Source organism: Anolis carolinensis, chromosome 3 (genome assembly GCF_035594765.1).
Source record: "Anolis carolinensis isolate JA03-04 chromosome 3, rAnoCar3.1.pri, whole genome shotgun sequence".
Taxonomy (NCBI): Eukaryota; Metazoa; Chordata; class Lepidosauria; order Squamata; family Dactyloidae; genus Anolis; species Anolis carolinensis.
In genome coordinates, this window is record NC_085843.1 from 140,708,928 (window position 1) to 140,722,912 (window position 13,985).

Genomic DNA, 13,985 nt, shown 5'->3' on the forward strand with positions numbered 1-13,985 from the left:
TGCCAGATGAAACTTGGTTTTGTCAGATTAACACTCAACAGGAAATAACTTTTATAGCATGTGTACTTTGCTCTGAAAAACAAGGATCAGGAATTCAACCCGTGTTCCATCGAGACAACAGATTAGGTCAATCATTAAAAAAACACTGCATTTTATATTGTTGAAGCAGAAACAGAACAGGTAACTTAGATATAAAATCAAAATATGATCCCAATGTCTAACTTCTGTAATTTAGATGTAATTTAAATTATGTGAATTCCAACTTAATTGTTTTTTGTTTTAATCATGTTAGAATTATCCACTAACTCAGATTTCTTAGAAGCACAACTAAAATGCTATCCACTGCCTCCTTTGGGAATCTACTGTCATCTCCAACATAAAGCTGCACAAGAGAGGAATGCATTAATCCAATACCTATTTTACTCTCAAAATACATGTGTGCGCACACACATATCTTCTAAACTAATAGCTTTCATGTCTATTAATTACATTATCTTTATCTCTCTCGACCTCAGCACGAAATACATTTACTGACTTGTTTTAAGTGTTTATTTGTATGTCACCCTTAGGTCATATAAACAGGATATAAATGCTGATAGATTGATAGACAATTATATTTATTTTTCAAGGGACATTCAAACAATCTTATCAGTCATACGTAAACCAAGATTAATAATTCTGAGCGGCTTAAAGGTTCAATACTATAGCTACCAAACTGTTAGTGCTAGAATACAGTACAAATAAGATCCCAATTAGTGAGAGCAGATATAGCAAGTTGAATACTGCAAAGGAAAGCATTACTGCATCTGAACTCATGGTTCCAGTGTGCCCTTAGAAGAAGTGATAAAATCAGGCCTTTAGACAACTTATTTTACACAAATCACCTCTGTGGTTGGGAAACAGGTCCCTGAGGCCGGAACACACACTTCCCAGACAAGGCAACTGGAAAATGGATCCCCGCTGTTAAACAGAGTGGAGCCAAACAAATGATAGGGAATTGTGCACTTGTAACCCACTATCTAATGTAATAGTATCTGAATAAGAAGATGCTGACAAAAAGGTTTACTTCCTTGGCCCCAGTTGCTTCTATAACTTTGCTTTAGCATGCTGAAGCTTAATCTAGCAGGCTATTAGAATTTCAAAGCAAACTGTATGCCACTGTGCAACTGTTAATATTTGGCTATGATAGGACAAGGATTTCAAAACCTATCTACCTGATAGCAAGGGCCTTATTCTCTAAAGCAGAGAATAGGAATTTCTCAAAGAGGCCATAATGTTATACTGAAACACAGTGACAAGTATTTCAACACACATAGACTACCACATGCTTTTAAGGAATTAGGGAGAAGAAAGATTCAATACTGGATCCAGGAGGACCCCGAAATTACGGGCCTGTGTCTTCAAGGGGAGTGTGACCCCATTCAGCGCAGGATGGATCCCTATTCCATGATCTGCCTTCCAACTGACTAGGAGCACCTCTGTCTTGTCTGGATTAAGTTTCAAATTGTTTGCCCTCATCCAGTCAATTACTGATGACAGGCACTGGTTTAGAATCAGGACAGCTTCCTTGGCATTAGATGGAAAGTAGTAGTAGAGTTGGATGTCATCTGCATATAAGTAGTACCAAACTCCAAAACTCCGGATGATCTCTCCCAGAGGTTTCATGCATAAGTTGGACAGCATGGAGGACAAAATGAGGAACCCCACAGGTCACTGGCCAGGGGTTCGAACAGGAGTCTCCCAGTACTCTCCAATGAGGAACAGAGCCACTGTAAGATGGTGCCTCCCAGTCCCATCCCGGCGAGATAGCCCAGAAGGATACCATGATCAATTATATCAAAAGCCGCTGAGAGATCCAGGAGAACCCCCCCCCCCCCAAGCTTTCTGCAGAGGTCATCCACAAAGGCGACCAAAGTTGTTTCTGTTCCATAGCCAGGCCTGAAACCAGATTGAAATGGATCTTGAATAACCTATATCATCAAAAAATCCCTGGAGTTGGGAGGCCACCACATGCTCCAAAACCTTGCTCAGAAAGGAAAGGTTGGACACTGGCCGATAACTATACATTATAGAGGGGTTCAGGGATGGCTTTTTGCATATAGGTCTCACAACTGCCTTCTTTAGGCAAGTTGGAACTATGCTTTGTTTCATGGAGACCTTGACCACCACCTTCACCCACTCTGCCAGTCCCCCTCTAGCCTGTTCGATCAGCCAGGAAGGGCAAGGATCTGGAATACATGGGGTAGCTCTCACCTCTCCAAGGATCCTGTCCATATCCTCAAGTTGCACATATTGAAAGGTATCCATCAACACTGGACAAGCAGGAGCCAAAGTTAAATCCATTGAAACTGTATCAATGACAGCATCCAAGTCAAAACAGATCTAAGCGACTTTATCTGCAAAGAGCCTTGCAAATTCTTTACAGCAAGCTGCTGAATGGTCAGTGATTTCTCCTTGTGGACTAGTATGTAATAGCCTTCTGACTACTCGAAACAGCTCAGCTGGACAGTTCCTAGCAAATACAATGGTGGCAGCAAGGAACAATTTCTCTGCTGCCTCCATTGCCGTGGAGTAGGCTTTCAAATACGCTCTAGCCCGTGCTCAGTCAGATTCACTTCAAGTTCTCTCCCAACGTCACTCTAGTCTCTTGCTTCATTGCCGCTAACTCCTTGGAAAACCAAGGGGCTGGTTTGGCTATACTCCATGAGAGGGGGCATTCAGGAGCAATTGTGTCCACCTCCCTAGCCATCTCCCCATTCCAGAGGTCAGCCAGATTTGCATGCTCACTGTCATCACACAATGCTGCTGCTTTGTCAATTCTTGATCCCGCAAACTAATTTTCTGTCCATACCCACTGATTCCTCCTTCCTTCACGTGTTCACTCTGTCTAGCACATGGTTGGCAGGGGTTTTTTTCTATCTTGCTTCAACTGTGCAACTGTACCTCATGTTGGAGCAGAATAAGCAGCCATTAAACCTGGGGCTGTTAGGAATTGTGGGAGCTGAAGTCCAAAACACCTGGAAAGCCCCATAGGAGAACTTAGAAATTGAGCCTGCACAGCAACCCAGAAAAAACGGCATATTCCCACCAAATGCCCTGTGAACTAGAGGTAGCTTGGGGGCATTTTTGCTATACTTTGGGATTCCATGGGCTATATTAGGTTCAGAAAGGTCACTTTTTATCCACTGCCTATTTTTAAAAGGTCTTTTTTAGGCCTAAAAATGCCCTAGGGGGTTGTAAAAACATAGTGGAATAGTTACAGCTAAATATCAACTCATGCTTTATTTTGCCAGAAGTTTAATTCCACAGTTAGTAGGATGGAAGTGGGCAATTCTTGGATATTTGGCTTCATCCACAGAACAAAGATAATTGATCATCTGCTCTGATAAACTGGAGCAGATTCAGTCCTCCTGATTGTGTGGCATACCAGAGATATTGATTAAAATTAATACAAACATTTCCACTTAATCTCCAGGTATTTCAGACTTCAACTCACAGAAAGTTCAGCTGCCTTGGCCAATGATCAGGGCTCCTGGGAGCTAGTTCCAGATCCTGAATTAAACAGCAACCATTGTTAGCAGATATTTGGGGTTTGGAAAGATTTCCAGTGTTATATTTTTACATTAAAATGTACACTTATGTTTATGCACAGTTGCCTGGGTTGCTGTGTAGTGTTGCGCACACTTAAGGGATCCCAAAGCATAACTCAATAAATATATGTTGGTTTGCACAGTTCCTAATAGAAATCTCATTAGAGACTTTCTGCTAATTCCCTCCATCTCCCAACAGCCCACTCCCACTATTCCAGAAGTTCTCCAGCATATTTGCAGTGGGTACAGGGATTAAAGGGGGGAGACAGTATTAGGAAAAGGTGTCTCCTTTTTTCAACCAGAATTATCCTTTAAATAAAATTCCATTCATAGCTTGCCACTATCATGAGAATGAAAGCTGGGATCCAATGCAATAATTACTCACTATTTGGTCTAAGAAGTTACAAGTTTCCCAAATTTTGCAACTATATCTGAGAATGAGTTAATATAGTGAAAAGTCCTGTTCCCTGGACCTACCGGTAGAAGCAAACTGCTTCTGACAAACCAAGCTGTCCTTAGGTTCTTAAATGACCCTTTTCAACAAAATGTTTGTATTCAATAAACAACCTGTGCTTAGGCCTAATTTAACTAAATACAACTAAACCTAAATTTACCTACAGCAAAGTGTGTATTCCCATTGTTAAACTGATCAATTATTAAACAAACAGAAATAATTTTATCAGAAAACAGATATTAGTAAAAAGAGATTTGATTTAATACACACAATACTCTCATACTATTATTTCAACTGATGCATAAAGATAATCTGGTTATAGATGTTGATTGTTTAAAAATCCTTCAGTAAAAACATTGACCATTGGATACCATTTCAATCTGAGGATGTTAAACCTATTCTTGAAGTTATCTTATACTAAAAATTTATATATGAAACAATGTATGCAAATGTTCACAAAACTCTAATGTGTTACAAAAATATTTAATATTTTTATTTTAAATAGCAATAGTATGTTACTATAAGTAGCAAGTGCATTTTCTTTGGGAGGCTTTTGTTTAGTAGTAAATGCTAAGGTTAGTAAACAACTAGTTTTTTTCAGTTTTACTGCAATACTTGTTAGTGCTGCCCAGCTTTCTTCTGCTAAAACAGAGCACGTCAGAGCTCAGGAATGGCATGTAATATACACACACATACTCTCGCACACATATATGCATACATCCACACACTAAATAATTATGTCTAAATCAGTACCTGTTGAAAGTCTCTGGGTCACAGCTAATGAACACTGCAGTAAAACTGAAAATGTAGTAGACAGAACTACTCAGAAATTACTAAAACCAAATTTTTTCAAAGCTACCCATTAACACACATACACACACTCGTTACCTTAGTATTTTTGAGTTGGGGGTGGGGAGTCTACACATATTCCGATATAACCTGTATGCTCAGATTTAACATATACTACTATGACAATACGAGGCAGGAGCCTCCGGTGGCACAATGGGTTAAACCCTTGTGCCAGCAGGACTGCTGACCAACAGATCGGCAGTTCAAATCAGGGGAGAGTGGGTGGGCTCTCTTCTGTCAGCTCCAGCTCCCCATGCGGGGACATGAGATAAGCCTCCCACAAGGATGGTAAAATATCAAACATCCAGGCATCCCCTGAGCAGCGTCCTTACAGATGGCCAATTCTCTCATGCCAGAAGCGACTTGCAGTTTCTCAAGTTGCTTCTGACATTAAAAAAGTATGAGGCAAGGAGGCAATCAGTAAGAGATAATAGTCCTGCTCTGAGAAAATACTGTTATGTCTTCACAAGAACAAAACATCTCAGTGATAATATTCCTGCAGTGCTTTGACAGATATTGCCATGTTTCAGTTATATGCTCTTAATCATTCTCTACAATTATAAAACCTATCTTTGTCAAAATGGGGAATCTGACACAGACAAAGGTAGACAGACAGTAGCTTGTGACTCAACAAGCTATGGGGTGAGTAGACATCCCATCACCCAGCAGGTTATGGGGTGAACAAGCATTGTAGCTCACTGCTCTTTCTTTGATCCAATATAACACAACAGGAAAACAGAAATGTTGGCCCTACCTGAAATACATGACTTACTAAGGAAAGGATGAGTAGCCTTTAGATGGGTTGTTCCACCCACTCTTTCAGTTAGGTAGGAAAGATAGGCCTTTTCAGTCTCTCCACCAGGAATAACAATACCAAGAAAGGTTAAGTTACTATGATAGAACAAAGATGCTCTAAGAAAGAAGAAACTTTTTTCTTATTGAAAGAGAAGCTTATCAACAGAGGAGAGAACAGACATTGCTCTAGTAGCTCATTTCACTACTAATTATCTATGTGTATGTTTTAGCTTCATGCCAGCATACACTATGAATGGTGTACATCCATTATTCGCTGGAAATAAAAGTTAAGGCCAATACTTTGTTTTCCAGCACAGAATGGAAGAACATCGTTTGGATGAAATGTACCAGAGCTCCCTAGACAAGACTGAGTAGTGTCAGTGCCCTCGACATCTGTTTGACTACTTAAAGCACCCACTGGCAGCTCGGCAAAGTCAATTGTGCAGACTTAGCTTCAGAAAAGGAGGCCTCCAGCTCAGGTGTGTAAGCTGTGGGGAGCTTGGCCCTATTTCTTTCAAGGCAAACAAGATGGTGCTGGACTTGTAGTAGGCCTGGAAGCTGAAGCTGGGGCTTCTGGGAATTGGGAAAGAGGATAAGGAATGTTGGCCCAATTATGCCTCCATGCTGATGGGGCTGGGTGCCACAAGGGCTTCCACACTGGGCTTCTTTCTCATGTAGATAAACAGCTTCTAGCTTTGCTCTCACATAGCCTGCTCTCACACCGAACTGCACAGGAGCTGCACATAATAGCTTTACACACAGTAGCCTTCACACTGGAGCTTCACACACTGAGACCTTCTCACACTGAGGCCTTCTCACACTCCTCATGACCACACTAGCTTTGGCCCACTATGCTTCGGTCTACTCCCTCTCCTCAGGGCAAGGCTAGCTTATTTAACCCTTTCAGTGCTTGAGTCACATTTTTTGTAATTAAAAATACCTAGTTAATTTTTAATATTTCTGACAGAACCACAGTGGCAATGGCAGCTTCCTGAAAGATCAGAGCTAATTTTCCAAAAATCTATTTAACATAGCACAAAACTACTCCTACTGAAAACTCTGTTTAATAAAAGTAAAATTCAGTACCTCAGTCTGACCTTCATGGGCACTGGATTCATGAGTAACACGTATAGCCTGAAATTTCAAGAATAAACATTAGTCTTTATGTTGTGCTGTACATATTATGCCATTATCAATGTTATATCAAGTCGTTTAATAGCTAACATGTTTTTAAAATTCCAATATTTTTAAAAAGGAGTACAATGAACTTGAGTATGGTATAGTTATTGAAAGTTAGACTAGGAGTGTGGAAGACCAGGGTTTAAGCCATGAAAACCCACTGGGTGGCCTTGAGCACGTCACACTCTCTTGGACCCAAATAAAGGCAAAGCCCCTCTGAACAAATATTACCAAGAAAACACTGTTAGGTTCACCTTAGGTTTGCTGCAAGTCAAAAACAATTCGAAGGAATACAAAAAAACAAATGATTATTCTCTTCAACATCAGAGGCCCTATCCTATCTACAATGTCATGTTATGCAGTTTCAGAATGCAGTTTAACTACATTGAACTGTTATATGAGTCTGCAGTCCCATATACTGCAGTTCCATGCAGTTAAACTGCATTCTGAAACTGCATTATATGGCAGTGCAGATGGGGCCAGAAGACACACCTCTTCTGAATTGATCATGCCAAAGAAATCCTGTGATGGGTCACCATAAATCAGAATCATCTTGATGGGATTTAACAGCAACAAGACATATAAAAATATCAGGGTCCTTCAGGATTCTGAAATGTAAAAAATCATGATTTAACATATATGAGTATGCACTACCACTCACTGTTAGAACAAGTTAGGGTTTTGCGTATGTCTGTTTTCATATTCTGTAGTACTATAAAACAATAAAAGATCAAGATTAATGACTACAGCCAGTGTTGAGGTCGTGCTTTGATAATCTACATAGTGAAATATGCAGATGCTATTAATGTATATAAGTCATATAAAGCTGCCATTAGGCATAAACAATAAATTCATAGACTGACTACTGTATATGTTATGTGTTGCAGTGGAAACGAGTATCTTGATTCAGTATTTTCAGACATTTGAACTGAAAGTTTTAATTGAAAGCAACATGTTAATAAAGGGCTGACGTTTAGTAATGCTGCTTAGACTTGTAATGTGATTTGATTAAACTACTGCCACCTCCAGTTAAAGGGCTTGTAGTAGCAGGAACAAAAAATAAGTGTACTTGACTAACATTGGACTTTATATGAAGAGGACAGAGTTATTGGAGTTGTTGGTCTTATTGAATTTGAGGAAGTATACTTATTCTTCTCAATTTGGCAGAATGTGAAGGAACTGCTGTCCTACCTGGACATTCTTTCATCAAAGTAAATGGCTGCTTATCTAAGGAACTTGGAACTAAATGTAGTTGGGAATTACAGTACTACTTCGGACTTGGAGGCAGATGATTTAATTAAGCATCTGCCAATATTGGGTTCAGTAGAATTTATTTATTTATTTACAGCACTTTTACCCCCACCTTTCTCACCCGAGGGGACTCAAGGCAGCTTACAATAAATAGGCAAAAATTCAATGTCTGCAAACAATACACTAAACAGTTCATATAAAAACAATGTAACGTTACAGAATAAAAACACATTATACAAAATTAAACATATCCAAGTTAAAATCCATTTGTCCAAAATCCTCATACGTAAATCTTAGTCCAGACCATGTGAAATCAGTGTTCTCATTCATTAAATGCTTGCGTGCACAACCATGTCTTTAAGGCTTTTCTGAAGCCCAGGACAGTTGGAATCTGACAAATGTTGCTGGGGAGGGTGTTCCACAGCCGAGGAGCCACCACTGAAAAGGCCCTGTCCCTCGTACCCACCAGCCATACCTGCAAGGCTGGCAGGACTGAGAGCAGGGCCTTCCCAGATGATCTAAGGGTTCTAGAAGGCTCATAGGAAGAGATGTGTTCGGACAGGTAAGATGGGCCAGAACCATTTAGAGCTTTGTAGGTCAAGACCAGCACTTTGAATTGGGCTCGGTAGCATATCGGCAGCCAGTGGAGTTGGCTTAATAAGGGAGTAGTGCACTCCCTGTATGCCGCTCCAGTTATTAATCTGGCTGCCGCCCGTTATACTAGTTGGAGCTTCCGGGCCGTCTTCAAAGGCAGCCCCACATAGAGCGCATTGCAGTAATCCAAACAGGATGTAACCAGAGCGTGGACCACCGTGGCCAAGTCAGACTTCCCAAGGTAGGGGTGTCGCTGGCACACAAGTCTGAGTTGTGCGAATGCTCCCCTGGCCACCACTGAGACCTGGGGCTCCAGGCTCAGCGATGAGTCCAGGAGAACACTCAGACTGTGACTTATCCAAAGTAACTTAGTGGGTTTTGACAGCGAAACTGGAATTGAAGCACTGCTCTCCCAGGACCATTTCCAGCTCTCAAGCAACTACACTGTGCAAGTTCTCATTCTGGTATTACATAAGAATTTTACTAATTAAATAAAAAGCAACTATATTTTAGCTGTTTGATATCTTTAAGAACATCTGAATCCCAAAAAGTGTGATGAATGCTTAACACTACCTGCCTAACTATCTTATTTAACAGTAATTGGCCTAAATATATAGAATTTTAATTATAAGTAAAAAGAAGCATAGAGGATAAACTGAAATTAAGCAAATAAATACTAACTTCATAGGTTTCTAGGAATTTGGCCCTCTCTTCAGGATTCATGTGTACCGAATCATCTAAGAACTTCTTCAAAGAAGAGTCCGCTTCTAAAACACATTAAAGAATATGAACTGTTAAAATTTATTACATTATTTTACTCACATTTTATTACCTCTTATAAATCAATGCATGAAGAAGTTCCAAACTGTGTTGAGATGCAGTAAATTATGAAAAGTCTCAAACACAATAAGGTGTACTAATATTCCAATATCTTCTTACCTTAATATAAAAACAGGAACAAAATTAAAGCATTAAAAGCCTGTAATTACAGAACTATCTGTATTAGAATCTTAAGAGTTGGAAGAGACTCCAAGAGCCATCCGGTCCAATCCTCTGCCACACAGAAATACACATTCAAAGCACTTCTGACAGAGGGCCATATCCAGCCTCTGATTAAAAATCTCCAGAGAAAGTGGCTCCAGCACACCCTAAGGCAGCATATTCTGCCATCAAACAACTCTTACTAATGTTTAGGTGGAATCTCTTTAGTCTGAATCTATTGCTCCGTGTCCCAGTCTCTAGAGCAGCAGAAAACAAGCTTGCCCCCTCCTCAATATGACATCATTTTAAATATTTAAACATGGCTATCATGTCCCCTTTCAACCTTTTTTTTCTCCAAGCTAAACATACTCAGCTCCCTCAGCCATTCCTCACAAGGCTCAGTTTTCAAACCTTTGGTCAATCTGGTTGTCCTTCTCTGTACGTGTTCCAAAATATGTCAATATGCTCAGAACTAGGCACAATATTCCAGGTGAGGTCTGATCAAAGCAGAATAAAGTGGGACTAAGACTTCTCTCAATCTCAGCACTATATTCCTATTTATGCAACCTAGAATCACATTGACTTTTGTAGCCAAACTGCATTTCACTGTTGACTCATGTTCAGCTTGTGGTCCCCTAAGACTCCTAAACCCCTTTCACATGAACTGTTTGTAAGCCAAGTGACAAACATCCTTATACTAAATGAAACTTTTACACAGTCCATGTTCAGCATTAAGACGGCATTTTTCTAACTAAAGTAATTCACACAAGATTTGGTACTCATCATTCATCTACTCCTTATTTAAAATCCAAAACAGTAAACTGTTGCTTATTTGTTTAGTTTTCTTTAATCATGAATGGTAGGCAGTTCAGGAGCGCCACCTATCCTTCAAATAAATAAAAAATATATAAATTAAGCATTTACCAAAGGTAATTTTATCTCTATTGTTTGCAATAGCATGAATCAGTCCAATAGTTCCACAGGCATTACTGATTGTTTGCTTCATGAAATACACTGTTGGTTTCACTTCTTGTCCTTCAGCTTTTATTTTATTTTCCTCTTCTGTTCGAAAAGTTTCATACTAGAAAGGTGAAAAAGAAAAAAGGTTCAATTTAGAAAAGAAGGTATTTTGAAGTTTTGATTTTTAAAAAATCATTTCAAAATCGTAACCAACCCATGCCAGAATTAAATTAAATAGGAATAAATTAAATAGGAATAAAGTTTGGTCTAGTTTTTGAAGTATATTCGGTCCTTCACATTCACTGGGATTAATGGTACAGCATGACCACCTAGGTTGTCCAGCTTCTGCTATGGTCAACTTCTGCTTAGAAATTCCTAGATAAAGCACTTTAATAAACTCCATGAACAACACTATGTATCATGATTTTTGTTCCTGGGTTATAAATGTCATTTCCTAATTGGTTCCATTATAAAAACATAGAAAAAGTTTATTAAACTGCAAAATCTTTGTTTTTGCAGGACATCATGCTGCATTCTGCTATACTTTGAAATCAATATTTCATAAAGTCTCAACCAATTCAACAAAGTGTGTAGCAGCCACAAAAATGAGATTTCTTAGGTGTAAGAACTCTTTCAAAGTAAGTATAACACAGTTAAACAGAAAATAATACTTTCAAACCAGGAACAGAAAAAATTTCAAATTCTGTTACATAGTGCAATCAAACATTAAACCCATAAAATGTGGAAAGCCAACTGTATGGCAGGCTGCAGGGGAAAGACTGCCTTCTCTCTGGCTGGATTTCATTTATTCTGCCACTGGAAGTCCAACATTGTCAGGAGTCTTGCAACACGTTAGACTTAAATCAAAGGTTTTGATCTTTTATCTTCCTACTTGAGGAAGATAAGATACTATTGAAAACCCCGACAAAACAAAACTAGTTTTACAGGTGCATAACCTTCTCAAACATTTTCAATGAAAGGAGTATCAAGCTTCAATTTCCCCCCTGGATTTCAGTATTTAAAAACTGGACTGTCATCAAATTCAAATACTGTTACACAGATGTAATTGATTGTCCATAAAACCAATCACACTGATGAAAACTTAGTAAGATAATGAACACATACTGCAGCAAGTACTATCAAATAAGAGGTACCCACTATTTTCTTTTTTAGACAGTTTCATTTTTGGTGTTTTTATGTACTTGTATTAAAAATAAATATTAAATATTAAAAGATCTGCTATCAAACTAATAGAAGACGCCACCTTACTAATTCAGATACTTTTAAATTTATCAGATTAAGCAACCACACATGCAGTATAGTGTAGTGGTTTAAGCTTAGGATTTGAATCCCTGCTCAGCCATGGCAACCTACTGGGTAACCTTGGAAAAGCCATACTCTCTCAGATTCAGAAGAAGGCAATGGACATTTTCCCCCCAAGAAAACACTGATATAATCACCTCAGTGTTGCCAATGAGTCAGAAATGAAGGTACACACCAACAACAGTCTTATTAGAAACTCTGAACATATTAATACTTGCTTTGGCCAGCAATGCCTTCTATCCATACTGGCAGTCAACACACTAGTATATCTGTGTTGTTTTACAGAAGCAACTCTTTAAAAAACCCTGCTATATTGTCAGTCAATATAAGCCTCCATAGAAATAAGCTTCTGAAATATCACTGTGTGTAGATCCAACAACAGCAGACTCTACCACTAATATAGGCTTCAAAGTTGCCACTTCTGTGGAAAGAATTGTATCTAAGTAACCAGGCAGGACATTTCTACACACAAAAAAACTATTTTTCAAGTTGTTGTGTCACAAAGATAGTTATCATGGTACATGAGGGTGGGTACAAGCAACTTTTCGCATATCTATTTGCAAAGACATGATTAATGCACATTATGCAATGGGGGAGGTGGAGAGATTCAGTGAGTATGATAACACATTGATGATATAGCAATTTCACTCAAAACGAAAGCAAGTAATTTCACTCTTAATCAGAATTTCAAATCTCTGACATAAGCTGTTTATTTCATATGCACTTGTAAAAATTGTAAAAAGGACTTAACAGCAGCCAAAGGTTGCTACATAAAAGGTTGACAGTATCTTTCTACTGCTAAGGTCCCTGATTACAGCCTTTCAGCTGCACCTGAATCTATTCAAATGAGGGTAGAACAAATCCTCCCCAGTCTAGATATCATGGGAAAGTGTGGCTTAAGAAACAAAGATATCTTCACCAGAATGGGCACATGAGAAAAGAAAGTGAGGGAAATGACAGAAACTGCTTGTTTCCCTGATCCAAAATATCAGACTGATGTCTCATTTTGGTGTCTCAATCCTAAAACCCAAAAGAAAGTTTTTGTAATCAGGAAGATTGCTATGTCAGAGAGTTACAAATATTTACCTTTTCTGTAACTGGAAAAAGAAGAAGAATAGCACAGACAGGTCTTGGCACCATGCTAAGTAATTCTGGATCCATACCATACACATCTACAAATTGCCAGCTGGGCTGTATCCCCAGCTGTTTCAGAAACTGTTAAAAAGAAAAATATATGTCAATACATACTTCACATCTCAAACTTTTAGTAAGATTTTCACTAAGATAAAAATGTCGTTTTGTTTTTTTTTAATCTAGGAATATACTGTATCCCTGCTAAGAAGAGCAGGAATACTGTTAGGCTAACTTTTGACAAATAAGAAAACAATCTTGAATTCTATCTTTTCTGCTTCTGGAACTGCAAAGTGTCATCTTGACTGGGGCTGAAAGCCAGAGAATAATGAAATTCAGTTATGAATCTGGGAGCTGCTTTCTCCACCTTTATGAATTACAGAAAGCTGCCTAAGCCGTTTGTAACTGCATGTTGGAATCTGATGTTTAGAATAAAAAAACCAAGCATTAGACAAGACTGAGCCAGGATAAATGCTTCAAGAACTATTTAGCACCTATGAAGCAAGAGCAACAACATTCAACGTAAATCATATAATCTATATTCTATCTTACTCCCAAACCTGGGATACAAGAAGTTTAAAAGCCAACACGGACAAAAACATAAATAGTTTAAATATTAACAATTAAGCAATGTATCATATTAAAGCATATTGTGAAGCATATAAAGGAAGAATACAGATATTTCTTTGTATTTCCTTTCTCACACACAAACTCATAACAAAAGACCCATACATGATAGTTGTCTAGCCAAAAGCCTTACTTTGGTACCAATGGGAAGTCTAGTGTGTTTTTGTAAGCCTCACTGCTGTGTATGGAGAGTTAACTAAACTTGTAAAAGGTTAACCCTCTTCTTTCTGTGACACTGCCTCAGTCTAGGT

General features: G+C 38.7%; 1 protein-coding gene across 2 annotated transcripts in view; it reads right to left on the reverse strand.

The window, feature by feature from the left end:
- uchl3 (ubiquitin C-terminal hydrolase L3) overlaps nucleotides 1-13,985 on the reverse strand; it is a 28,389-nt gene that overhangs the window by 8,056 nt on the left and 6,348 nt on the right. For both annotated transcript variants that reach the window (XM_008106889.3, XM_003218657.4), the window contains exons 3-6: nucleotides 13,063-13,191; nucleotides 10,618-10,774; nucleotides 9,394-9,479; nucleotides 6,775-6,822 (exon numbers count right to left, since the gene is read on the reverse strand). In XM_008106889.3, the coding sequence (XP_008105096.1) occupies nucleotides 6,775-6,822; nucleotides 9,394-9,479; nucleotides 10,618-10,774; nucleotides 13,063-13,191 (420 nt within the window). The remainder of the gene's footprint in view (nucleotides 1-6,774; nucleotides 6,823-9,393; nucleotides 9,480-10,617; nucleotides 10,775-13,062; nucleotides 13,192-13,985) is intronic.